Source organism: Jaminaea rosea, assembly GCF_003144245.1.
Source record: "Jaminaea rosea strain MCA 5214 unplaced genomic scaffold BDZ90scaffold_13, whole genome shotgun sequence".
NCBI lineage: Eukaryota > Fungi > Basidiomycota > Exobasidiomycetes > Microstromatales > Jaminaea > Jaminaea rosea.
Window position 1 is genome coordinate 389,653 of NW_020289987.1, and position 24,303 is coordinate 413,955.

At 59.3% G+C, this 24,303-nt stretch overlaps 9 protein-coding genes across 9 annotated transcripts; 4 read left to right on the plus strand and 5 right to left on the minus strand.

Moving 5' to 3' along the window:
• Positions 1-322: 322 nt before the first annotated feature.
• On the minus strand, positions 323-4,043 carry BDZ90DRAFT_64255 (hypothetical protein). The gene is made up of 2 exons (XM_025509742.1): positions 3,772-4,043; positions 323-3,694 (listed from the first exon to the last, which is right to left on the minus strand). Exons 1-2 carry the CDS (start codon positions 3,940-3,942, stop codon positions 461-463), a joined length of 3,405 nt encoding a protein of 1,134 aa, XP_025360444.1. The 5' UTR covers positions 3,943-4,043; the 3' UTR covers positions 323-460.
• Positions 4,044-4,605: 562 nt separating this feature from the next.
• On the minus strand, positions 4,606-6,723 carry BDZ90DRAFT_233847 (MFS general substrate transporter). The gene is made up of 2 exons (XM_025506790.1): positions 6,368-6,723; positions 4,606-6,289 (listed from the first exon to the last, which is right to left on the minus strand). Exons 1-2 carry the CDS (start codon positions 6,620-6,622, stop codon positions 4,676-4,678), a joined length of 1,869 nt encoding a protein of 622 aa, XP_025360445.1. The 5' UTR covers positions 6,623-6,723; the 3' UTR covers positions 4,606-4,675.
• A 1,876-nt stretch (positions 6,724-8,599) lies between these two features.
• On the plus strand, positions 8,600-12,738 carry BDZ90DRAFT_233848 (hypothetical protein). The gene has a single exon (XM_025506791.1). The coding sequence runs from the start codon at positions 8,811-8,813 to the stop codon at positions 12,654-12,656; it is 3,846 nt and encodes a 1,281-aa protein (XP_025360446.1). The 5' UTR covers positions 8,600-8,810; the 3' UTR covers positions 12,657-12,738.
• Positions 12,739-12,857: 119 nt separating this feature from the next.
• Positions 12,858-15,270, plus strand: BDZ90DRAFT_64325 (hypothetical protein). The gene is made up of 4 exons (XM_025509744.1): positions 12,858-14,144; positions 14,220-14,664; positions 14,739-14,924; positions 14,955-15,270. The coding sequence occupies exons 1-4, from the start codon at positions 12,943-12,945 to the stop codon at positions 15,048-15,050; spliced, it is 1,929 nt and encodes a 642-aa protein (XP_025360447.1). The 5' UTR covers positions 12,858-12,942; the 3' UTR covers positions 15,051-15,270.
• Positions 14,947-16,849, minus strand: BDZ90DRAFT_233850 (DnaJ-domain-containing protein). The gene has a single exon (XM_025506792.1). It carries the CDS (start codon positions 16,832-16,834, stop codon positions 15,293-15,295), a length of 1,542 nt encoding a protein of 513 aa, XP_025360448.1. The 5' UTR covers positions 16,835-16,849; the 3' UTR covers positions 14,947-15,292.
• Positions 16,850-17,141: 292 nt separating this feature from the next.
• Positions 17,142-18,105, plus strand: BDZ90DRAFT_262040 (hypothetical protein; the record flags this gene model as incomplete). The annotated part of the gene is made up of 2 exons (XM_025508434.1): positions 17,142-17,257; positions 17,337-18,105. The coding sequence occupies 2 exons, from the start codon at positions 17,142-17,144 to the stop codon at positions 18,103-18,105; spliced, it is 885 nt and encodes a 294-aa protein (XP_025360449.1).
• BDZ90DRAFT_233852 (hypothetical protein) lies at positions 18,031-20,030 on the minus strand. The gene has a single exon (XM_025506793.1). The coding sequence runs from the start codon at positions 19,944-19,946 to the stop codon at positions 18,189-18,191; it is 1,758 nt and encodes a 585-aa protein (XP_025360450.1). The 5' UTR covers positions 19,947-20,030; the 3' UTR covers positions 18,031-18,188.
• A 158-nt stretch (positions 20,031-20,188) lies between these two features.
• BDZ90DRAFT_233853 (hypothetical protein) lies at positions 20,189-23,638 on the plus strand. Its single transcript, XM_025506794.1, has one exon. It carries the CDS (start codon positions 20,630-20,632, stop codon positions 23,150-23,152), a length of 2,523 nt encoding a protein of 840 aa, XP_025360451.1. The 5' UTR covers positions 20,189-20,629; the 3' UTR covers positions 23,153-23,638.
• On the minus strand, positions 23,397-24,159 carry BDZ90DRAFT_246937 (TspO/MBR-related protein; the record flags this gene model as incomplete). Its single annotated transcript, XM_025507580.1, has 3 exons — positions 23,397-23,811; positions 23,904-23,991; positions 24,078-24,159. 3 exons carry the CDS (start codon positions 24,157-24,159, stop codon positions 23,397-23,399), a joined length of 585 nt encoding a protein of 194 aa, XP_025360452.1.
• Positions 24,160-24,303: the final 144 nt, after the last annotated feature.

A 24,303-nucleotide genomic window follows, 5' to 3' on the forward strand; every position in this document is an offset into this window, starting at 1 on the left:
GTCAATCGTCTGCTGGATCAGGGAACAGAGGCTTCGAGTACGTGACGGAGCGTTGCGCGTTGTGGTCGTATCTGAAGGTGAGGGAAAGACGAAAGAGGAAAGAGTGCATGCTGAAGAGTCGTCGCGGTCGTGTATGCTCCGCTAGCTGCTGTTCGTCGTGTTTGAAGTGCGTGTGTGCCATCATGCTTGGAGGGAATCGTGAGATGGGCAAGTAAGATTGAGGGGATGCTGAGTGGGCCTTATATTCTGAGAGGATGAAAGCGTCTGCTTGGAAACCGCGAGCGACCTCGGTCTTGTAGGAGATGGCCTCGATCGTAGTTTCCCGATGCGACTACGATATCTTGGCCTGTACTTTCTCGATTGGCTGCTCTGGCGGCGAGGCGGCTACTGTCGTGTTCCCATGGCCGTCACTGGCCTCAACGTCACCTCCTGAGCTCTTGTCTGCAGCCTGGCAGACTCCTCAGGACAGGGTCAACCCCCTCTCAGTGGGCTCAAGCGTCGAGTTCATTGTGGCGGAAATGCTGGCGTTTGCTACGGGGAGAATAGGACTACCGTCTCCAGGTGCATTTGCTCCATTCTTTTTGACGGCAACAGCTCGAGGATCAGACACCGTCTCGTCCTTGTGACCAGCCGGAGAGGAAGGACCCGAGATGGTCTGCCGATTTTGAGCCATCGTGAGCTGCTCGGTGGTCTTGGTCGCGGACGATGCGTAGGAAGAAGCGAAGAGCTGTCCCTTACCACCAGCGGTGGGAGCAAGGTCACGGGATCCAGAAGCAAAGCCGCTGTCCTTGCTATATGCATCATTGGTGGCATCGAAGTGTGAGCCTCCAGCGCTTGAAAGACTAGGATGGCGATATCGCTGCAGATCAATCGACTGCTGAAGCTGCTGTTGATCCTGGCTGTGTGAGCGCAGGTGATACCCTCCGCTGCTTGCACCATAGCTGCCGCTTCCCCTTCTCTCATGCCCATTGTTAAGACCGGAGGCCTGCTGCACGAATGCGCCGCGCAGGTAGTCGGCATCGAGAAGTCCGCGGAGGCTGCTGTACGAGTTGGGAGAGAATTGAGGTAGATTAGGGAGAGTTGGGTACTGTTGAAGAGGATGCGAGTCATGCTGCCTCACAGGGAGGGATTGGTGCTGAGCGTCCGAGGAAGAGCGAGAGGAGAGGTTGGCAAGCTGAAAGAGGCGATCGGGGCTGTTGTTAGCGGGCTGCGCCGCTGTGTGACTGAGGTCGACCCCACTGTCCCTGCCGCTCATGGTGGCGAGGGAATTGCCACTTCCACTGTCTCCATCGAGCGGGACGAGATCCATGGTGGAGTTGGCTTGACGCTCGTCTGCTGCGTCACCTGGCTTGCTGTTGGCAGTGGCGAAGGATTGGTCGAGAGAGCGGTCGTGAGAAGCCGTGCCACTGACGGCGTAATGAGAGTTGCTCTGATGAGCTGGAGCATCAGGATCCATGCCTCCCTGTCGTTCGGCACGTTGCTGCTTCTGAGGCAGAAGCTGCTCAGAGAGCATAGAAGAAGAGGTCCCAGCAGTGATTGATGCCGCAGCGCTTCGTCCTCTGCCGTCTCTCCCTTTCCCATCAGCCTCTCGCGCCGCAGCCCCCCACGTCCTGACTACCCTGTCCACGACGTCGTCAGCACAATTGATGCCATTAGGCAACAGTGAGTCTACCCACCTGCCCTCGATCCACGCGCGGATCTCTGAACAGGTCATGGCGTCCGAGGTGAGCTTATAGCCTCGGGCAAGAAGGGCGGCAGAGAGTTGCTGTTCTTTGACGTCGCGCATGATCTGACGGCGACTTTCGTCTGTGTTGGCAAAGAGGGCAGAGGAAGAGGCAGAGTCTGATTCATCCCGCTCAACGGAGGCATCTTCGTCCTGTTCGTCAGCCTCCTCAGGCTCTTCATCGTCGTCCTGCGGGCTCTCAGCAAGCTCGTCGAATTGAGAGTCAACGTATCCGCCTGCTGGGAGGGAGGATCCTTTGGTCACTTGCTTCTTCAGTGCGGGTGCGGAGGAGCTTCCGCTAGGACCAGCCTTGGGGGCAGGGCTGCCACTGGGACCAGCCTCGTCGGCGTCGTCCTCGTCCGAAGTAGGCTGTCTTTTGGCCTTACGCTTGCGGGAAGGAGTGGTCCTCTTCTTCTTTGGCATGGCCGGCTGAGCCTGGCGTCTCCTCGCCTGACGCTCGGCTGCGGCGGCAGCAGCGGCTTCAGCCTTCTCCTGCGCAACCCTGCGCAGTTCAGCCTGCCTAGCCGCACGCTCAGCGGTCTGCTTCTGGATCTCTGCTTGCTTGCGGGCGATCCTTCGCTGGTTCTCTTTCTCACGCTCAGCCGCCCTGCGTTGCTTCTCGCGCTCACGCTCTTCGGCACGGACACGCTTGGCTTCATCGCGTTCGGCTTGCCGGGCAGCCTTCTCCTCCAGCGTCTTGGCGGCAGGTCGACGGGTCTTCTTTGCCGGCGGCTGGGCAGGAGATGTGCTAGCTTTGTCAGGCTGACTGATGCTTGCGTTGGCGGCGCTGCTGCCGGTGTCCTTGACTTTGGCGCTGGAGCTAGCCTCAGCCACGGACTCGCCTCCCAAAGGAGCGGCAGGAGCAGCTCGGAGGCCAGGTGTTGAGCCTGCGGCTGGCTGAGGTGACTTGGGCTTGATTTCCCCCGTCCCTTGGCCCGCAACAGACGTGGCAGTATCGGGTGTGGCAGTGACCGGCTCACGAGAAGAGGTCATCGAGTTATCGCCGGTGGTAGGAGGACGCGGTAGGCTGCATTCGACGTCGCTGCCGCTGCCAGCACCCTCAGTAGAGGTGGGTCGGTGGTCAAACGCTGGCAGGAGATAGTTGCGCCAGAAGTAGTCGTCGCTGGACTGGGCGCTGTTTGTGGCGAGGGAGGGACGACTCTGTGTGCGAGAGTGGCCGACATGGCTTGTAGCGTCGGCGTGACCCAGAGCCATCCGCACCATATTCTCGGCGGCCTGAGACGACGTTGCGTAATCTTGATAGAGCTGCTGCTGATGTTGATGATGAGATTGAGCGTACTGGGGCCAGAGCTCGAAGGGGAGTACATTGCTATGGGCTGGGCCTGCGGGAGGAGGTGCCGCATCTGACGTGCCGTGACCATGGGCTGGAGGGACAGCTGTGTCTTGACGGTGAACGATGTCGTTGATAGAGGTGGCCTGAGGGTTGCCGATGTCGGCGAGGAGGCGCAAGCTGTTTGCCTCAGCAAACAGGCTCTCGCTCGAAGAGTCGGCGAAGAAGACACTGCGCTCCATCTCAAGCGACGGCTGAGCCTGAGCTTGAGCGGTAGCCCAGCGCAGGATGTCGGCCTTGACACGGAGCACATCGACGTAGCGATACCAGCGCACTCCATCGACAAGGATGGATTCCTCATTCATGACGGCAAGTGAAGTGAGCTGCCAGAGGTTCAGATGGTTCTCAGAGATGAATTGCCAGATTGGAAGCTTGATGCAAGTTGAGCAGAACCAGCGCTTGATGATCCAATGAGCCAAGGCATCGGGCCACATGTTGGAGTCGCGACCGATGAAGACGGGAAAGCCTCGCCTTGCGACCGACTCCCACGATACGAGAAGCGGCGTGTGGCAGCCGTGACAGAAGGCTTGAATGACGCCGAAGAGTTGGCAGATGGCTGTGGCATGAGGCTTGAGGGTGACACCGAGAGACTGGGCCCGTTGTCGCCAGTAAGTCTCTCCCTGGTAGCGAGCGCGAGGGGCAGGATGGTCAATGTGAGGCTAGGGCTTGAAGGAGGCGGATCTGTGTTGGCATTTACCAATAAGCTGTGCAGTCGCGAATTGCATACGCTCAGGCAGAAGACGTCTTGGGGGTAAGCCATCGAACAGACTTGAAGCAGCAGGTCGTCGGAGAGGAGCATGAGCGGCGAGGTGATAGACGGCGTAGAGCACAGGCGCGAACCCCTGATAGTGGGAGGCGTGAGCGCCATGCTGAACAATCGTAGAGCAGTCGCGATGAAGCTGAAGAAGGTAGGAGTGGAACGAGGTGGCGCAAAGGCGAGAGTAGCCTAAAGACGCCGTCCTCGACGATGAGCGGGAGTGGTGGAGGCGTTGAGCTTGAGGGAGTAACGGTGATGGGGCGTCCGATGGTACGACGATTCTAATGGCGAGTGGACGACTTGTGGTTGGTCGATGATGACGACGTCGTTGGCGCTACAAGCTGATGTGTTGTGGCGAGTTGTGTCGAGGCAGGGAAACGAGGCCGCCTGCTTGAGGCAGGTGGACGATGATGTTGGGAAGTGGGACAGAGCGGGATATACAGGTGAAGGGGAGGGAGTAGGGAGGGAGGGGGAGGGGAACTGGTGGTTTGGTATCAAAAAGGGATGTAGGGAAAGGGAAGGAAGAAGAGAAGCAGCGAAGCGGCGAAGCACCTATCGAGAGAGCAAACGAGGGAGAGGCCAGAGCCGCTGAGCGGGTGCAGAGAGGCGGTTGAGCGGTACGCGGAAGTACGCCCATCGATCGAGACGCGTCACTTTCGCAGACGTAGGCAGGCAGAGCTTGATCTGCACCAGGGCGGCGAGGGAGCAGCAGCCTGGCTACGTCGTGTTGGAAAGCGGCCAGAGTAGGCAGACCAGTGTGGCCATGAGTGAAGGCACGATGTGTACGATATTAACCATTGCAGCCTTGGGCAAGTGGGTGACTCTACGAAGCGTTCCTACATTATCATCTCTGGCGTCGAAGCGTAGGCAATCCCGCCCTCCTGAAAATGAGCGTGATGGCCAAAAACACTGACAAGGCCGTAGCGACCGCCGTGATCTCGAACGCCGCTCGATAGCACTCCTCGCCGTCCGGGCACTGGTGGCTAGGAGACGTCTCTGGCACATGCCTATCGAAGATGGTCCCAAACAACAAGTTGAAGATGTTGCCGGAGAAGACGGGCGCCAAGCTCGCCAGACCCCAGTTGAGAGCCGCATACTTGAGGCCCCAGATCTCGAAGGTCAGGCAGGGTGCGATGCCGAAAAGGCCGCCGTACATGAGCCCAGTAGCGAATGAGGCGGGTAGCAGGACCGTGACATTGTCGATCGTGTTGGGCAGGGCAAAGACGACTTGCGAGGAAAACGCGAGGAGGGTCACGGGCAGAAGAAGCCAGACACGTTGGCGCGCTGAGCCCACGTATGAAACAAAGACGTCTGATAGGAAGCCGATGAGTATGCGGCCAGAGGCGTTGCCGAGCGAGATGGCAGAAACTTGGTGCGCTTGCTCTTGTTGAATCATGGCGTTGGGCTCGTGCTTGCGCAATGCTTCGGCAAAGGAGTCTACTGCGACGCTGGCTGCACGCTTGGCCGTCTGGCCAAGCGCTTGCACTCGGTCAATGGCTGCGGCCGCCTCCTCCAGGTCCGCAAGGGCACTGCCACCCGAGGAAGAAGGTGGCTTGGGCGCAATGCCGTGGTTGTACTCGTAGAGCGTGCGAGTGACTGTGCCCACATTGTTGATGAGGAGCAGTCCCGAGCCAGAGATGAGGCACATGATGAGGAAGAGGAGCTGGAAGTCGTGGTGCTTGATGAGCTTGCGGCCTGTGATGTCCAGCGGCTGCTGCGAATCAGTGTCTCCGCTTGACGGCTTTGGTGTCGCTCCTGTTCGGCCGCGGCCACCAAGCAGCCCTCTCCTCTCTGCATCGCCGTCATCTGCTCCTTCGTCCTCGTCTGGGCTGCCATCGTCTGAGTGCAGGTATGCACGAGCTGACAGGTCGGACGATGTACGCCTTCGCCCCACCGATGCCAGCGTTGGTCTATTGATCCCTTCCTCCAGCGCTCCATCCTCGGCATCATCCACAGCAGACGCATCCGCCTCCTCTGCGGGTGAAGGGGCAATGATCTGAATGAGAACAGCGCCGACGAGGAAGGACAGGGAGCTGCCGAATGCGAGGAGCATCAGGTAGTCGCCCGTATTGCCCGGGAAGAGTTCGTGTGACAAGGTCGAGTACATAAAGGCTGAAAGCCCGAAGCCCGCCAGCACAGTAGCCGTTGCCGACCCTCTCTGCGAACCCAGCCACGTTTTGGCCTGAGCATTCATCGCGGCTGTGAACGCGGCTGAATTGCCTACGCCGGTCATCAAATTAAGGACGGCAGGCAAAACAGCTGATCGCTGCCAGTAAGAATGAGTGTAGGTCAAGCTGAGGCCGCCATAGCCGCAAAGAACGACTGCTGCGCCGATGAGGATGGCGACTTTGGGTCCTCGCTTGTCCACCCAACGGCCCCAGAGGACGCCAGACAGGTAGACGCCCATGTTACCGAGCACGCCTACTACATTGAGCTGTGTACTGGTGAGGTGTAGCGACTGCGGGCGAGCGAAAGTGGACAAGTAGGTCAGCATAGGCGAGGAAAGGCTTGACTCCTGAGACGAAAGCCAACCCACTTCTTGAAGCTGCGGAGCGAAGCTGCTGAATGCATAGTTGGATCCAGCGCTCAAAGCGACGAGCACCGACCCCGCAAGCGAAAGCAGCTTCCTCTGCGTGTGCTTGCTAGGCATCTTGAAGCGCCTCCGACTCTCCTGCTGCGGCTGATGATGAAGGCCTGAAGAGGACGAAGCGCTGTGGCGCGAGGAGAGGGCTCGTCTGGTCCTGCTCGTCGGCCGCGGTGGAGTGAGAGAGGAGTCGACGTTGGATGCCATGATGTCCAGCAGCGACGACCGAGCAGGAGTGATCACGTCGCAGAATTGACAGCGATAGGTGAAATTACGGGCCGGCTGGAGGTTGATGAGCAATGAAAGAGGGCAGCGTCGTCGTAGTCTCGTCGTCGTCTGACCCTCGACCCTGCGCCGATGTCGGTCCGACGCTGCGAGACTTGAGACGATCCGCTGCACGCGAGTTGAGCGAGCAACGCCCAGGCCTCCTCCCGCGCGAGCCATGACGGAAGCGCGGCGGCTGGGCACGCTTCTTGGTCTGCAACCGCAATGCTCAAGCGCAAGAGGATCGTCCCAGGCCAAGGCAGCGCAGCGCAGACTCAAGTAGCAGCAGCATCGTCAAGCCAGCCCTCGAGCTGGAGATACCGCAGCAGGGCTGCTGCACCGCAGTCCGCCCCGCACCAAGGAGACACGAGACGTCGCAGAAGAGACTCTACCACGCCTGCGTCGCCCGCTGATCAGACGCCGAGTCGAGGAGCTCATTCAAGGAGAGAAGATACTGAGGAGCCACAAGGAGCGACTATTGATGAGGAGGACGATCAGCCTGTAGATCGGCCACTGAGGCGGATCGATCAGCTGCAGGAGTATAGACAGCTTGGCCCCCTGGCAGCCCACGCTTTGAGTGGTGAGTGACGATGACGACTTGCGCAAGATGGGGCCTGACCAGGGTAAACCCACTTTGCAGTTCAATCACCATCGCGCGACGATCAATTGCTTAATCTGGCCGGTGCTATCGACTTCTACTCTCAAGCGTACTACACAAGCAGAGGATCGCTACGGGGACCCGAGAAGATCGGACGACGACGACGCCCCAAACTCGAGCAGAAGCAACTGCACGCCAGCCAAGTGAACGTCAGCCAGGATGACCTCGATGGGGGGGCATCAGCTCGCGCCCAATCCGAAGAGAGCTACCAGGAGGAGGGTAGCGATGACAGCGCCAGCGAGGCTGCCGAACCGGTCAGAGCATCCGGCTCCCTGCAAAAGAAACGTCGCACAAGCTCGCGACATGGCGAAGATGAGGTTGTTAACATGGACGGCGCCTTTGATGACTCTGCCATGTTTGTCTTCTGTGAGCACACGCCGTCCCGATTCTAGCAATATCTGCACCACATCATCTGACTCCGTCCACCCTTCTCCTCGTCAGGCGCCTTCGTCGAGGAGCTGATCCGCCATCAGATGGGAGACCATTCTCTATCCAACAAAATTCGGCCTTGATCAGCCAAGCATTCTCCACCTGTCACTGTCAAATACCATCCATATCCTGCCGCTGTCCTCACGGGCCTAACCCTCGTCGTGACAGCGCCCATTCCGTCCTCACGCTCGCACGCACTGAGGGCCTCCGTTGTCCTCCTCCTCTTAAAAAAGCTTCCCACCGCCTCCGCAGGGCCCTTATGTGAGATCTGGTTCTCTTTCTTGACGCGAGCATTCCAAGCAAGCCACGGTCTCCGCGTCCGCGTCCGCGTCTCTTGTCAACCTTCAACCCCGCTTGCCGATGGACGCTTGGCCGCTGGCTGTTCAGCGAGCTCGTGCGAATTCGTTGTCGCCGCTCTCACGTGTTCACTTTTGATTCAAGGTCAGAAAGAGCATGGCGATAAGGACCGCACGAGGGTGGCGTCACGTTGAGCTTCACTATCTTTTACTGGACCCTAAGCATGAGAGCATGATGCAGGATAGGAGCTCCAGCAAGAGGGGAAATCGGGCGGGCCTCCTTTCTCCGCGCGTCGTGTTGTCTGTTCGGCGCGCCTTGTGTTGCTTGCCCGCTTGCCGCCCGCTTCTCGTGAAAATGCAAAGCCACGAGCTGCTCTCAGGCCGATGCGAGACGTGCAAGGCGGAAAGTGTTGCTTTCGTCTGTCTTTCTCGGCAGGCACGCAGAGGGGCTCCAAGCTTGCAAGCTTGCAAGCGTGGACGTGAGAGATGGGCCCGAGCGTGTTGCATTGCGATTGATCTGAGACAGCTTAACCCGAGGTGAGACTTCACTCGACACCTCAACTCCAGCTTTGCCTCTCATCTGCTTCGCTCCTACCCTAATGACTCTATTCTACTCGACCCTACCCCTCACCACCACCTATTACACCGCCTAGCTCTGCCCATCCATTCCCCTAGAGTAAAGGAGCAGGCATCGTAACCTCCTGGGCATCATTGTCAGCATCGCACTCAGCCATTACGCGGCCAGATGATGTCCAGCGGTCCTCACCTCGATGTGACGGCATCAAGACCTCGTCCAAGACCGCCAGGAGCAAGGCGCATTAGCAATACAAACCAGCGCATCGACCACGATGACATCGACGTAGGACAGCCATCTTCGTCCTCCTCGCAACCTTCCTCATCGACTGCAGGCCCACCATCCCCTCGCAAGGCCATTCCCAAGATCGCCTCACATTCGCACCTCGACCTCGATTTAGACCTCGACCTGCCCTCTCACCTTACAGCCGCACTTCAGGAGAGCGCGCGGGTCGGTCACAGCGGCGGCCAAGGCCATGAACGCAGGAGTACAGCTGGCGCGGCTTCATCGCCATCGCCCGAGATGATCGCTGCCCTATGGGAGAGAGCGAGAAGCCCAGGTCTCAGCCAGGCAGATCCATTCGCTGCGGTGGCCAGTTTAGGTGCTGCCTCGCAACAGGGCAGTGACCTCGCTGAAGCGGCAGCACCGGGCGGCGAGGTGCTGGATCAAGAGTGGGTCGGAGGTCTGGCCCGCGAAGAGCTCGAGGCTATGCTGTTCCACGCAAGCTCAGTCATTCGCGATCGAGAGCGAGATCTAGGCATCGCTGCTGCCATCGGGCAGGCGCTGCTCCAAAAGAACATATCCCTTCGTGGCCGCCATGAGAAGGTCATGAATGAGCTTGACTCATCGATGGCGTACGACGACGACGACGACGATGACGAAGACATGGACGACGTCGCCGAGAATTTCACTCCTCCAACCAATGATACCGTCGGAGAGGATGAAACGCCTCTCGCCACCGAGCGCAGCGGCTACTTTGGCACAAGCTCTCCCGTCAAGGCCTTCCGACCAACTTACACTCCGTCACCCGCGAAGCAACGCCCGCCACTAAGCCAAGTGGTCTTCAATGCTGGTCCAAATACAGATGGTCTCATCCACTCACCGAGCGCTACAAGCCTTGCCGACTCTCAGCTCTCAAGCACGAGCGGATACCGCAGCGCTACCCAACGTGGCGGGCGTGCATCAACGCCGTATGGCATGCAGACTTCGGAGACGCAAAAGCAACTCTCCCTCCTCTCGACGCAGAATGAGAAGCTCCTCGGCCAGCTGACAGAGCTGCAGGACGAAGCAGAAGATGCCAAGCGTGAGGGCGGGAAAAAGCTGCGCAAATTGAACAAAGAGATCGAGGTTCTGCAAATGGAGTTGGAGGCTGCGACGCAGAGAAACAGCGAGTTGGAGCAAGAGAACAATGCGGCGAGTGGTGATCGTGCAAGAGCCTCGCCAGACAAGGCTAGGAAAAGCTGGGCCTTCTCTCAGCCTGCTTCCCCTTCCATCAGTCGCCGCTCCACCTCTCTCTCCCTCTCTACCAGCATCTCGGGCGGAATCGACGCTTTGCTGAGCAAGACAGGCGGCCACGACTTCGATGATGCCCAACGCGCCCTCGTAGTACGCCTGCTAGACAAGATGAAGGAGCTCGAAGCGACAAATAAGGTGCTGGAGGGCGAGAAGAAAGAGAGGGAGAGTCGCCTCGGAGCTGCGCTGGAGAAGGGAGTGCGCATTTCGGACGAGTACGACGCTGTGCTCCACGCCCACGAAAGCACGTGGAGTCTCCGCGATCACTTCAGTGGGGACACCAGCAGGGGTGGCTCACAGCTTTCGTCGGCGGTCAATAGCCCGCAGCGTCACACCCAGCAGTCCAAGAGAGCGATAGGAAATCGGGTGCAGGTAGAGGGGAGGAAGACTGTAAGAACGGCAATGCGTTACCATGACGGCGAGGGAATAGAGGTTGCCGGCATAACTCCCTCCTCGACACTATCGAGCTTGGCAAGCTCTTCTTCCTCCCTCTCCTCGCTCGCGGCGGGTCGAAAGCCTCGCCGCAAGCGCAGTGCCTTGGCTCTCAATCGGCCACGCATCCTTATCACCCCGAGCATGGAGGATCTGGCTACTAGACGACGCGAACAAGCGGAAGGGTGGGAAGATGAGAATGTGGCAAGGTCTGCACAAGGCGCAGCACCGGACGCTGGCGAGCCTGGCGCTTCGTCCAAGGACGAGACGGCTGACACGCTGATGCGCAGGACAAGGGAGAACTCACTCGACCCCAGCGACGCGAATAAGATCGCCTGGCAGATGCGACGCTCCAGTCTTGAGAGCATCGACGACAATGCGCCTCGTACACCGGCCAAGCAGCGCAGAGCGTCTCCACCAAGCGCGGCCGCCTCTCCTGCCTCGGCAGCAGCGACGAGCGATGGTGCCTACGATCGGTACATGGCCCATTTCTCCAGCACTCCGGTCAAAGACGACAACGCTCAGCCGATGACCACCCCCAGCGCTTCGCCTTGGCAGCGTCGTCCCTCTTCTCGCTTCTACCGGCGAAATAGTGACGCGTCGCTCCATCAGAGCCAGGAGGAGGGAGGTCGTCGTCACCAGCAGACCTTGGGCAGCGAGCTAGGTAGCGTATTTGGAGATCAGCGTACCCTAGACGGTGGGGACGACACACTGCGCGTCAACGAGACGCCTGCTTCAGGTCGCCACTTGCGAGCGGTCACCAGCTTCGAAAGCTTGCGGGCGCCCAGCGAGGCCATGTCCGATATCGCTCATCTCCGCTGGTCGTCGTACGGCGGCAAAGAGCTGGGCGGCCAGTCTTCGTCAAATCACACGATCGACGCTGGAGGATACGAGGGCGCTGCTTCTTCTCCCTTGCGACTCACCGGAGCGGACAGCAGCCGTCAACTAGTACACCGTCGCACAACTCCCCACCTTTCTTCTTCTCTTGAAGGAGAAGAAGCTGACGACTCCCTCTGGTCCACCTCCCTTTCTCATCCGCTCATCTCTCCCGGCTCCCTCCGCGATCGCCACCAAGAGCCAGGGGAAGAGCAGTACACTCTCCTCGGACAGATGAGTAAAGATCAGCCGGTGATGTGGGCTGATGATGAGGACTACGGCGTGCCATTGAAGGAGAGTGAGGCTCGACGCTTAGGCCTGGCACCAAGGAGAAAGGCGCTCCCCGCTTCGATGACGGCAGGAGGAGGTAGTGGTGTGAGGAGGATGCTTAGGGGGAGAACAAGTACAGCTGCCCTTGGGCTACTGAACTGGGTCACCGGTGCAGGCACTAGGGCAAACACGACGGACTCTCGCCCCTCTGCTGCTATTCAGAGTGCCGAGCAGCTTCGCGAGGAGCGAGAGAGGGAAGAGATGCTACGCGAGAAGTACCACATTGCTCGGCAGCGGCGTATCGGGCACCGCGCCCAAGAAGAACTACATGAGGAGGACGACGACTGGGAAGTGCAGGAGCGCTCCATGGCTCTGGCCTCTGCTGGAGCACTGACAACGCCGCAAAGACGTAAGGCGTGGTACAATCGTCCCCGACCCATGGGATCACCAGTAAAAGGTGTAACGTACGAGCAGCCCCTCGTCGACTCCCAGCCTGGCCCGCATCTTCCCTCTTCACCCTGCCCGACGCAGCCCAACCTTCCCACATCATCATCAGCTCTCGCTCTTCGCTCCGTAACCTCTGCATCTGTCCGACGCGGGCGACGCTCCACAGCCTCCGCAGCAGTGGAAGAAGTGACAGCGTGGGTCTCCCTCGTCTTCGTCCTTATCCTCGCCTTCTTCGTCTCTGCAAGTAGGGGACCGAAGAGGATCTTGGGTGGAGAAGAGGGACAAGAGTGGCGAGGCAAACAGAGGGCTGAAAGGAGAGATCAAGAGGCTAGGAGGTATATCCAGTATCGCAGCAAGCAGCAGGGAATGGAGCGCGATGATGAAGGGAGTGAGGGACGCTTTCCTCGCTCTGCGCTCGCGGGCGCGAGGAGGAGAGGGCAGCGAGGAGCGCCGGAGGACGCCGCGTCCAGGAGCTCGAGATAGTGCTTTGATCGCCGATGATTGAGATCTTGCGGTGCTCTACATATTTGAACCATCACACACATATGCTATAGCATTTACCCTGCCTTGCCTTTTGGTCTGTCTCCTCTCGCACTCGCACCCCTCTGCATGCATGCAAAGGCGTGGTGCGCTCGAGCCATCCTGTTTTTCTCCCCCACGCACCGCACACCGCCTTGCCCCGCATGCATGACCCCGGTCTGCTGCCGCTCCAAAGCTCCGTCGGGCCCTCGATCCGCATCTCTCCTCCCTAGCCACTCACTCGATTTCAATGTCAAGCAATATCCCCTCCTCCTCCTCCTCAGCATCATCCGCACCGACGATCCATCTGCCCCTCGTAGCCGGTCAGTCCGCCGGCCCCTTTGTGCTTGGATCCTCCCTCCCCCGGACACTTGCCTACTTGCGATCCGGCTCATCTCCACCTGGCAGCGTGCCACCCAACCTCCTCTTTCCCAGCGTCAACATCTGCTACGATGAGGGAAGTGAGTCAGGGCAATCCCCGCCAAGCAGTAGCCAGAGTCTAGCCGGCAATAAGCAGGGAAGCAGCAGCAAGCCATGGAGCATACATCCAGCCTCCTCCTCGACGAGCGGAGGGCTGGCGCCAATACGCATCCAGCCCTGCCCTGGTGTAGATCTGATCTTCGCCACATCGCAGGCCGGAGATATGGTAGCTGGAGCGCCAAGGCTGCAGTGTATAGTCGTGTCCCTTGACGATGATGAGGAGGCGGCGGGCGCGGACCCCACCGATCAGCAACAATACCATCGGCCCATCTCTCTGACCTATCGCGGCCAAAAGCTGGAGGATCTGCGTCCTGGTAGAGGTGCCAAGACCACTGAAAAGCTGACGCGAGGAGCGATACAGCAAATCTTTGGACCTACGTATCCGGCAACGCGATACGTCCAGGGGGACGGACTGCACGCCTTAGAGGACGTAATGTCAAAGAGTGGCGCCTCAGGTACCAGTAGCAAGAAGATGGCAAGCAATGGCACAACAGTACCGATGACGGGTAGCAGTGTTCCTCCTCGAAGCAAGTGGATGATCGCCTATGCGGGTCTGACCTTCGTCTTCGATGGAGACTCATCCGCGCCCAATACGAGTCGAGGCGGACAACGCAGTACCAGCTCAACTACCAACACCTCGGGCGGCGGCGATGTCTCCAAAAGTACCCACCCAACGCATCTCATCATCCATCATGGCGATGATGTGCTTCACCCGACAGAGCTGGCTTGGCCCGTCGCGGCGCCGCAGCACGGAGAGGACCCGGCGGGAGGCCAGGTGAGCCTACCCCGGCACACTACCGCATACTCCGCTAGGAGCACCGAACCTATCGCGGCAGGCCAGCTGCTCCTCCACTCCGCACGGCTACTACCAGGAAGTGGAATGGATCTCTTCCTCTTAGCTGCGCCTTTTCCTCCGCCATCGACGGCGGCCCCGAACTTGGCGAAGGTGGAGCTCAGACTGGGCGAGACGAGGCAGCAGGATGTGCTACTGGAGCTAGGAGCTGCAGAGAGGAAGTGGACGAAGGATGGAGCAAGTTCTGCGAGAAGGACTGCCAGCAGCAGTGGTACCCAGAGTGCTGGGCGTCGCGAGCGTCAAGGTGGGGTCGATGTAGCTGATGGCATCAATGGCCACATCTCCCCGAGGCGACAGAGCAACGGAGAACATGGCCGAGCAGAGTTCTGGTCCTACCCTTCACTTGGTCTCGACCTTCTCTTCTACCACCAAAGGCCTCAGAGCCCATCTTGCGGCCGCCGCGCCGCTGCTCAACAGGACGATGACGACGCGTCCGACTTTGACGACTTCGTCGGCGACAGTGAGGATGGACGAGACGGTGTAGACGGCGGCGCGGTACTGGCCAAGATCGTTGTCCACTCTGACGTGCCCGGCTCAGCGCTCTGGGGACGGTACGAGTGTGTGCCCTGGTACATGGAGGAGCAGGACCAAGAGGCCGGGAACAAGGCAAGGAGCAAGAGGATCGACCGCACCACACCTGTAAGCCTGGCTTCCACTTATCGACTTTGTCTCTCCACGGTCTCACTGACACCTGTTCATTCCCCATCGCACAGCCCTCCCAATTGCGTTCCCTCACTTCATACTTCCCTCGCACCAAGACGTCCTCTCCTTCCACGTCCACGCACGAAACAATGCACCTCGACCGATCAGCCGACGTGGGCGAGTTTTGCCCCACACGCGGGACCTTGAAGCTGGACGTGAGGACGAGCCTCGAGGGATTCCCGGGCGCAGTGGCGGAGGTATTGCTGAGGGGCGCGAGAGGTGGGGAGGTAGGGCACGAAGATGGAAAGGCAACGGATCACGGTCAGGGTCAAGGTCAAGGTGAGGGAGGGGTCGTTGTGGCTTGGACGATCGTGAGGGCATGACAAGGAGCCGGAGGGGCGAGCACGTGGTGCAACATCCTGCGCTATTGAATTTGGAAGTGAACACAAGCCATATCGAGCGTCTAGCATGAGAGGAAGCAAGAGGAGACTGAAGGGGGGAAAAATATTGCTCATGAAGAGAGGAGGAAGGACGTCCGGGTAACGGAACGCCACGGAACGCGGGACGGGAAGGTCGTAGGTGTAGGAGGGATGGAATAGCGACAAACGATCCAACGAGCTGCTCCTCAAGCCGCAGCAGCAGGCGTGGCACCAGCTGCCTTTCCACCAGCTGGGGTAGACGTCCCACTCTCCCCCGCCTTCTCGCCAGCCGACTTATCCTTCTTATGCTTGTCTTTGCCATGCTTTGACTTCCCAGCCGCCTCAGCAACTAGCCTCTCCAACTCTCGCCTCTCCTCATCGCTCTCGTCCGGCTTGACCTGCTTGTAGATGGTCCCTAGCAGCGCCAATGCCCTAGCGCGATGCAGGAGGGTCTTCTGGTCTACCCCCTTCTCATTGAGAACAGCATCACATACCCTCCTCAGCACGCCCGTTACCTCCCACCTCGTGCCACGCCAGGTAGCGAGGAGCATCTTGCCGCTCATCTCCTGTTCGAGCTGACGAAGCTCGTCTTCAGGGATTTCCCCCTTCTCTTGTCGTTTGGCCAGATCCTCCATTGACATCTGAACAGAGACGGCTGATCCTAGGAGGTTCCATGTCTCCTTGACCATTCCTCCCTTTTCCTTGAGGCGGCTGAAGAAGCCAGGCAAGCCGAGGAAGTGGTGTCGCTGCGACTTGATCCAGGTAGTGGACTTGGAGAGGTAGACGGATCCGATGACGTGGAGGAGCTCAACGCCGAACGACTCGAGTTTGAGGTCCTCAGCTTCTTGGCGCATCTTCTTCTCGAAGAGCTGCGTCTCGCTGTCGTTTGCGTCTCCGGGGTTGCGCGAGGTGACAAAGGGCCTGATGCGCTCGAGGAGCTTTGCGGTGAGGTCTTTGATGCGCTGTTGCTCCGCGGCGCTCTTCTGTGTCTCGAGCTCCTCGAGCTTGGCTTTTTGCTCGGGAGTGAGCTTAGTTGAGGGGGTAGAAGAGGATGAGGGGCGTTTGCTAGACTTGGGGTCGTGCGCTTGCAGGTGGGTGTCCCCAGCCGAGGATGGCGTGGAGCCAGAGGCGCTGGCCGTCTCTGATGTTGCGGTCGCATTGGTAGTCGCGGTGGTAGCTTCACCTTTACCCGCAGGGGTCGATGCCGCCGCTGTAGCAGCAGCAGCAGCGGGCGTGGCGCTTGCTCCAGGCTCAGTCGCCCCCGTGGCCGCCTCACCGCTCTTGCCTTGTTCTTCTTTCAACTTTGCCTCCATTTCAGCCTTTTCCTCTTCGCTCATCATAATCTCGCTCGCCTTTCCAAAGTCCTTGAGCAGCGAAATCTCGCCAATGTAATCCACAAATCTCTCCCCACCAAACAAGTTGCCAAACATCTCCGTCGCCTCTTTGAGTCCTACTTCATCTGTTGGCTTCTTCTTTCCATGACGATCGTAATCAGCGCGCAGATTAGAATCAGAAAGGACGCGATATGCTTCTCCGACGAGCTTGAACTTCTCCTCATCACCACCTTTGTCCGGATGATTTACTATGGCGGCTTTACGATAGGCCTTCTTGAGCTCGAGATCAGACGCTGAGGCGGGGACAGAGAGGAGGTCGTAGTATTCCATGTCGGCGACCTTGCCATCTCGTCCTTGATCGCGGGGCTTGTCAGCCGCGGGCGCTGTCGCTGTAGAGGGAGCAGGCTCTGTCATGATGAGAATAGAGCGATGATTGTAATGATAATAGGGAAGAGGAGAGAAAAAGAAAGTGTCGTTGAATCAAGTCGTCTGTCTGCGAGCTCCTCTCCTCTCTCTCTTGCTCAGCCGCCCGCCCTGCACAGCCGTCTTGTTTCGTCTCATCTCGCCTCGCCTCGCCTCACCTCGTCTTCGCCCTCCACCCGGCACTGGGCCGCCGACTTTGCATCTCGACGATCCGTCGTCCTCGTTGCCTTGTCAGAGAGCTCGGACGGAACGACGTTGGGAGTACTGATCTTCCTCACAACACAACACCTCGTTCACGATGTCCTGGTTCTCGAATCAGTGGGATCGCCTATCCAAAGCATGGGACGGGCAGGGCAATCAAGCTGACCCAGAAGCTCCCATTCATGACTTGGAGATTACATGGGGTAGAGAGAGGTATGTAGTACGCAACCTGCAAGCACCTCTGCGGCGGCCATTGGTCAATCTATGCTAACCTCATCACCCTCTCGCACAGGCTTCGTCTCAATCTCCCGCCCCGTTCCACTCTTGGCTCTCTCCGCTCAGCAATCACACACCACACCTCCGTACCCCCGGAGCAGCAGAAGTTGATCTATCACGGACTGATCCTCAGAGGAGACGAGGCTACCCTCCTGGCCAACTATGGCTTAGCTTCAGGCTCAAGGCTGGTACTAGTCGGCTCCACCACCACGGGCGATCGGGTGGGGAACAAAGCGTATGCCGCATCCTCGAGCAAGAGGAAAGGGGCAGACGGGGGAGCGCGAGCGATGACAAAGGGCGAAGCGTTGGCGGAGGAGAAGAAGAGGAAGGAAGAGGATAGGACTGAAGCCGGAGTGACGGGGAGGATCAAGGATGTCGTAGACAGGACAAAGAAGGAGCTAGAGCCGCAGTTGAGAGGCTTCGAGGAAGCCGTGAGCGGGACCAACAACGTGACGCCAGCAGCGGCAGCGACTTCAGAAGCGCCGCAAACTACTTCGACCGCCACGCCCACGCCCACCCCCACCAGCACGGCCTCAGCTCCGCAACCGGCGGCGACCCCCTCAGTGGCCCCTTCCACCTCCCTCCCGCACACACATCGCTATCTCAATGAGCTCTTATCCCGCTCTCTCCTCGACTTGGACGCAATCCCTGCTGTATCCGAAACTACGCGCGCCCTACGAAAGGAAGCAGTCAGGACCGTTCAGGGTTTCATCGATAGACTGGACAAGGCTTGGGAAGGCGTGTCTGAAGCGGAGAGAAAAGCGGATGGCAGGGCGAAGAGTTGATAGAAGTCAGAGAAAGGGGGGTAAATGAAAGAAAATTCGCATCAAGCACATGACACGATGCATTGAACGGATAGTCTACGAGCCTAGTTGAGCGCCTCCCACCCTCTCCTCCTGCCCTCGCCCTCCCACTTGGCCTCTACCTTGCCTTCCAAGTACGCCTCCCCACCCACCGGTCGATAGATGTACAGCTTGCCCCTCATCAACTGACTCAGATCAAGCGTACTCCTCGTCACTACCACACCAGCAGACTGGTCCAGCACCTCGACCCAGCCGATCTCCTCCGGTCGCAGGGCGGTTTCGCCAGAGGGATCGGGCTGACGCTGCGAGGGGGGCGCGGGAGCGGAGACGACGATGGCGGTGTGCTCAGGGCAGGCCTTGGCTTGGTTGCCATAGTTGACCGTCGCCCCCTTGACAGGTGAGAGTTGCTTGCACTGCGCATACTCGTCCCACTCCAGTACGTCGCCCCTTTGCACACAACCAACGTCTCCACCCCTCCAGAGTCCCCCCTTACCCGCCTCAGCATAGTACATCAAGTGTCCATGCGTCCTTTCGACCGTCTGGAGCATCTTGCTCTCCTCTCCCCACCCCTGACTCTCATTGCACTGCTTGATCGCTTCGTTGGCTAGGGTCCAGCACTCCCCGTCTCCTACGATTTGCCCCTCCCACGCTTCGCACGCACGCGCGACGAGCTCTCCATACGAAGCTGCACTGCTCTGTAGTAGGCTGGAGTCGAGCCATGGTTGAGGAGGCTCGGCATAGGCTACCTTGCATTGCATGCTCTCCGCGGGGTTTGAGGGGGAGTAGGAGATCTTGTACCAGAGCGAGCTCAAGTCTCCAAATAGAATAGCACCCACTTGCTCCTCCTCCTCCACCCTACCCGCACTACGTCGCATGACCGACGCGCTCCAGACTCGGTCATTTTTCCCCATCATGGTCGGGGGCATGTTGACTGGGCTGCTCTGCGTGAGACGGAAGTACCATGGTTGGTTGCTGTTGGCCGGGTGAGAGGACCATTCGGCGTAATGCGTCGGGTAGCAGAAGAAGGTTGCGGATTCGAGAGCGGAGCAGGGGGAGGTGGAAGGCCGACGGGAGGCGGTTAGGGGACCTAGTGGCTCGGGTGAAGCAATGGGTGGAGGGGGAGGTGTGGAGGTGCTGATGGATACGCTAGCCAAAGCAGCCGTGGGAGGCTGGGTATTGATGCTGGTGCGCTGCGGTACAGCTGGTGGCTTTGGTTTGTTGGTAGGGATGGCTGGCGCGGGCTTTCTTCCTGCTGCGGGAACTGGTGGTGGACCACGACGTGCTGGAGGCGGTGGAGCAGGTCTTGATGATGCTTCTGGCTCCGTGTAAGGGGGCGGAGGGTTGGGGGTACCAGCATCATTGTTCATTCGTGGGGGCAGGCGTGGCGGTGGTGCAGGGGCCGAGGCGCTGGAAGAGGAAGTGGCAGAGTTGCCTCTTGCTGGGAGTGGCGGACGAGAAGACGAGCCATTGCGCTGCGGTGGTGGTGGGGGCGGACCCGTTCCTGCGCCAGCTCTTTGAGGAGGCGGTGGTGGCCTGGCAGGAAAGGGAGCAGCAGCAGGTGCCTGTCTCCTCGCTGGCGGTGGAGGGGCTCCTCCATCTTCCTCTCCCTCTTCTCCTTCAGCCCTACCAGCAGCTACCCTTCTAGCGTTCTGCTCCTTGTTCCATCTCGCTCCGATGGCCGTCTGTCCCTGGCCGGATCGTGCCACCTTGAGCCTCTCCCCCATGGAGCCCTCAGCATTCTGCGAAGCTCGCAGCCGATTCTGGGCCTTTTCGCCCAGCTCGTCCAGCTTCGCCATGTGTTTTGCTGCGGGATTCCAGGGCATGCTGGATGAGTGAGAATGGGGACGTCGGGATGGAGTGAGAAAAGGGGCAGAGAGTGAGGTGCCGAGTCAGGAAAGAAGTTGCCAAGAGAGAGATGCTACACTCGCGGCAACCGGCCATCGCTCCGTTGAACCTGTCTGCACGGACGGGCCGACGAGGCCGATTCGCTTCAAGGCTGTGCCGACCACGTGGAGGATGAGCATCCTTGGTTGGCTCCAAGCTCAGGGCAGCCTCACCTTCTCGAGAAGTCAGCCATCACTCGCAAATACTAGCACATCTGCAATGCCGTCGGATCCTTTGTATTGCCTCCAGCTTTCGACATAAAGGTTCAACATCCTTTTGTTCGTGAGATGGGCTCAAGGGACCAGCTGACGCCCAGACGTTTCGGCAACGCTAGGCAGCCTTGCTTTGTCCCAATCCGAGACGCGCTGCGCCACGGCGCCAGGGAACAAGGCAATGACTGAGACGTCAGCATGCTTTGTGCTCGAGGGCATCGTGACGAGACGATACGATCAAAGACATATGATCAAGCCCAATAGATCCTTCTTGAACATCATACTACACCAGACAGCAACGAGACTCTCTCAGCCTCCTTACCACTTCTCATCATCGACCGGCAGGCCCGCATCACCACTTTTCTCTGCCCTTTGACAAGCCCCAGGGCCATCTCAGCAACATCGTCGCGATGCTTGACCCGACCGCGTCCAAGCCATCTCGTCGTCCTTGGCTTCCACTCTTGCAGCCTCTTATACTCCTCAGCTGCTTCTTTCTCACACTCATCGTATTCTCTTGCCCAGACCCGCTTAGCCCCAGTAGTGGGATAACGCTCTTGACTGTGCGACCGTACAATATCTCAGCAGCAGCCGCTAGCTCCTCCGACCTGGACGGCTCAGGTAACAAGACTTCGTCGGCTGGTTCGACGATCACCTTCGGTGGCGCAAACGCTACGGCCACGACTCTGCCCGCGAATGCGACGGAGCCTACAGCTCTTGCCACCTCGTCTTCCAGCGAGAACAGTGTCACAGCTTCAGCGGCCTCGACACCTACCGTGGACCCTTCATCTGCAAACAATCGCACCCTCGCAGCGCAGACATCCATCGCTGCTCCGGCACAGGCCGCAAGCACTCAACCGCAAGGTCAAACAGCAGACAAGAGATCTTCTCATGTCAATGAACCGCGAGCTGAGATTCAGCCGCTGATGTCCAACTCCACCACCTCACGCGGCCCGACCCTAGTCAGCTTTGAACGAGTGCCCGAATCCAACGGCACCAACGAAAGCAACTCCCCCCTTGCCTCACCTTTCACTCCTAGCACTCCCCTCCTCACAGGCGAGGCTCTGTCTTTAATCGAGCTCAAGATCTCCCCTCTCGGATCATGTTTCCGCACCTGGTCTGGCGCAAGAAGCTGCACGCCCGCCTCCCTCCGGCCTACGTACGATTCCAGCCACCTGACGATGAAGGCGCTCGGAGGGTACGATACGAAGGGCTTGCCCAGCACGATCAAGACGACCCCAATCCTCCTCGTGGTAGTGGTCAGTCTACTTGGTTCGCTCTCTCTATCCTCGACCTTGGGTGCATCGCTCCGTGTCTGGCCAGGCGCCACCTTCGGCCAGCCGCTCCTTCAAGGCGGTGCAGCTCAGCGTGCGTGGGCAAGTACGCAACGCGTAGCCCTCTGGCTGCGTTTGGGGGTGGCCCTCCTTCTCCTCGGTACTGCAGTCAGCATGCGCCTCGTAGTCAGCAAAGCCGCCTACGCATTCAATGCCTCGAATGCAGCGCGCACCCTCAACACGGCCTACCTCACACCGGAAGCGATGGCCCTCCCTGGCGCTGGTCAACAGGTGGGCCTCCAGGCTGTGACGGGTCGAGCTTTTGGTTTGCTATGGGCTAGCGTGGTACTGCTGCTTGCGGAGTTCTGGTGGGAGAGAAGGAGGCTGAGGATGGAACAGGCCATCGCCGTTGCGAGAGCGGATCTCGAGGCTGCTTGGGGTCGAGATGCGGCTGTTGCGATGAACAATCTTGGCCGAGACGACGTGAAGCGGCAGAAGAGTACGAAGATCGTCAATATGCCACCCAAGCAGGACGAAGAGACTTGGTCTGACGACGGCTACGAGCAAAGCTCTGAGGCAGCCAAGCAGCAGCAACCGGGCTTCTTCTGGCCCGCCACCACGACTCCCCACGCGCCACCTTACGTGGCGCGTAAGGCCGTGCCGAGCTACAAGGGCGGGCTTGCGCCTGTGCTGGGCCCGCTCTTCAAACCTGCTCCCGCAGCCGCTCGCGCCATGGATCTCAAATTGCGAGGAGCTACCGCTGCTGATGGGCAAGGAGGAGGTGCAGTCTACTACATCCAGGGCAATGCCCCTTGTGCTGCTCCTGCGCAACGTGTAGTGACGCGTACGATCGAGAAGGGGCAAAATCACCATTACCATAACTATCAACAACTCCAGCCGCAGCTCGCACCAACGCTCTCGCGCAAGGACTCCTACTCTTCTTCCTCGTACGCCGCCCCATCTCTTGTGGGCTCGACTCGCAGCTGCCACCCCTACCAGCCGGCCTACCCACCTCAGCAGCAACAACACCTCCACCCCTCAGCAGCAGCAGGCATCATGCCTTACGAAAGCACGGCGAGCGGGCTCTCTACGCCACCTTGGGCCAGCACCTCCGGTCACTCACAGCAGCAGCAACAGCGTGGCCCTCATCCTCTTGTCTATCACGCTGCCGCGGCAAGCAGTGACGCCCTCCCTGCGTACGTAGCTGAGCCCCAGCCGGGAGCGCCTTTTGGACAGTACCATCGCCACGGGAAGACAGATGGCGACTACGATGAGGACGCAGAAAGGTGGCACCGTAAGCTTCGAGCCGCGGGTATCGAGCATCCGCTCGCACGAGCGGCCAGTGTTGACTCGCCCCGCGGCCTTGCCTTTACGGTGAAGCCAATCGGCAGGGCAGAGCAGTATCATCACCAAGGCGACGAGCATCCGATTCAGCGCAGTAACAGCCTCACGGGCCTCGCAGATGGCACGACTCGTCGTGAGGGTGCCGCGTTTCCCAGCTGGAAGACGCACGAGGCTTTCGAGCTTCAGGCTGCCCCTGCTCCCAGGACTCAGCAGCAGAGGGGCCGACACGGGAGGAGCAACTCTGTCTCATCGGCTAACTCAATGGGAATGCGATCCGTCGCGGGTATGGGGATTGGGTTGCGATATGTGCGCTCTTGATGAGAGTAGGCGGGAAGAAGAGATAGGAGAGGGGGAAGGGTGAGACTCACGGACTTACTTTATTCTTGCGCGAATTGTCAGTCAAGTCAATACATGCTCTGGTCTCACTCTGACATCTCAATCGTGCCCCACATCGCCATCGATGTTCCCAGAGCTTGCTGAATCTCGAAAAGCGTTCGTTTCACTGTGAAGGCGTGAGCCGGACATGCAGCACTGCTACCATACTTCATCTCCGAGCTGCGGCCTACTGCCCCTTGGACTTGCCCATGACTCTTCCCACGAGATCCTGCACCACCTTAGCCCCGCCATTCTGCCACCACAGGCTTCCATTCAAGTACGTAGCGTACGTGCTCCAAATCGCATACGGCAAGTTGAGCCAGAGGACTCGCTCATCGACATGACGGGCCGTGTCCAGCCACACGAAGATGGTGGAGGTTAAAGCCGTGATATCGAGCAGGGCGAAGCCGAGCGATCCGAAGCCGAAGTTGAGAGGCGTCCAAGATTGGTTGAGAGCGAGTTGAATGTAGTAGAGGGAGAGGGAGCGAAGAGCACGCTGACGACCGAGACCGGATGGGGTGCGGTCCAGAGCTTTGACGAGGAGATGGGATGACCATCCCATTGCTGCGTAGAGAGTTGGCCAGACGACGCCAAATGCCCACCTGTTGCAGCGGATCACCATCCATGCGATGCGAGTCAGATCAGCCCACCGCCCTACCTGGCATCTCCCTCCTTGCCGCTCTGTCCCACTCACTTAGGCGGGTCAAATCTCGGCTTGTTCAGACTCTTGTACCAGAGACTGTTGGGCCCGTAAGTGCCATTGCGAGTCAGCAGCCCCGTGCCTGCTCCGCCGATTGATGAGCATGTCAGTCCCACCTCGAACGAAGCTGCGAGCGATCCCCCTGTCTTTTGAGTGCTGCAGACTCACCGATGCCCAAGCCGACGGGGATGCCCACCGCGACGAGTGGGTTGCGAGGAAGATCGATCAGAAGTGGAGGAAGAGATGCCATTGTTGCGCTGAATGCAATGGTGATGGTGAGGATGAGGAGGAGAGAAAGAAAGATTAGAGTGTGACCGTGCGAGGGGCGCCTGGGCGGATGGGCGGGCGGACGGGCTTGGCGAGGGTCCACCGCATTTCAGATGCGGGCAGCGGG

Excerpts from the sequence above, each read along its gene's own strand:
- BDZ90DRAFT_64255 (XM_025509742.1), bottom strand. The coding sequence starts at position 3,942 with ATGGCGCTCACGCCTCCCACTATCAGGGGTTCGCGCCTGTGCTCTACG. Across the intron at positions 3,695-3,771 it reads CGCGACTGCACAGCTTATTG|GGAGAGACTTACTGGCGACA; the intron begins GTAAATGCCAAC and ends GCTCGCTACCAG.
- BDZ90DRAFT_233847 (XM_025506790.1), bottom strand. The coding sequence starts at position 6,622 with ATGGCATCCAACGTCGACTCCTCTCTCACTCCACCGCGGCCGACGAGC. Across the intron at positions 6,290-6,367 it reads TCGCTCCGCAGCTTCAAGAA|TCGCTACACCTCACCAGTAC; the intron begins GTGGGTTGGCTT and ends GCTCGCCCGCAG.
- BDZ90DRAFT_233848 (XM_025506791.1), top strand. The coding sequence starts at position 8,811 with ATGTCCAGCGGTCCTCACCTCGATGTGACGGCATCAAGACCTCGTCCA.
- BDZ90DRAFT_64325 (XM_025509744.1), top strand. The coding sequence starts at position 12,943 with ATGTCAAGCAATATCCCCTCCTCCTCCTCCTCAGCATCATCCGCACCG. Across the intron at positions 14,145-14,219 it reads CTCAGACTGGGCGAGACGAG|GACTGCCAGCAGCAGTGGTA; the intron begins GCAGCAGGATGT and ends TTCTGCGAGAAG. Across the intron at positions 14,665-14,738 it reads GGATCGACCGCACCACACCT|CCCTCCCAATTGCGTTCCCT; the intron begins GTAAGCCTGGCT and ends CCCATCGCACAG.
- BDZ90DRAFT_233850 (XM_025506792.1), bottom strand. The coding sequence starts at position 16,834 with ATGACAGAGCCTGCTCCCTCTACAGCGACAGCGCCCGCGGCTGACAAG.
- BDZ90DRAFT_233852 (XM_025506793.1), bottom strand. The coding sequence starts at position 19,946 with ATGCCCTGGAATCCCGCAGCAAAACACATGGCGAAGCTGGACGAGCTG.
- BDZ90DRAFT_233853 (XM_025506794.1), top strand. The coding sequence starts at position 20,630 with ATGCTTGACCCGACCGCGTCCAAGCCATCTCGTCGTCCTTGGCTTCCA.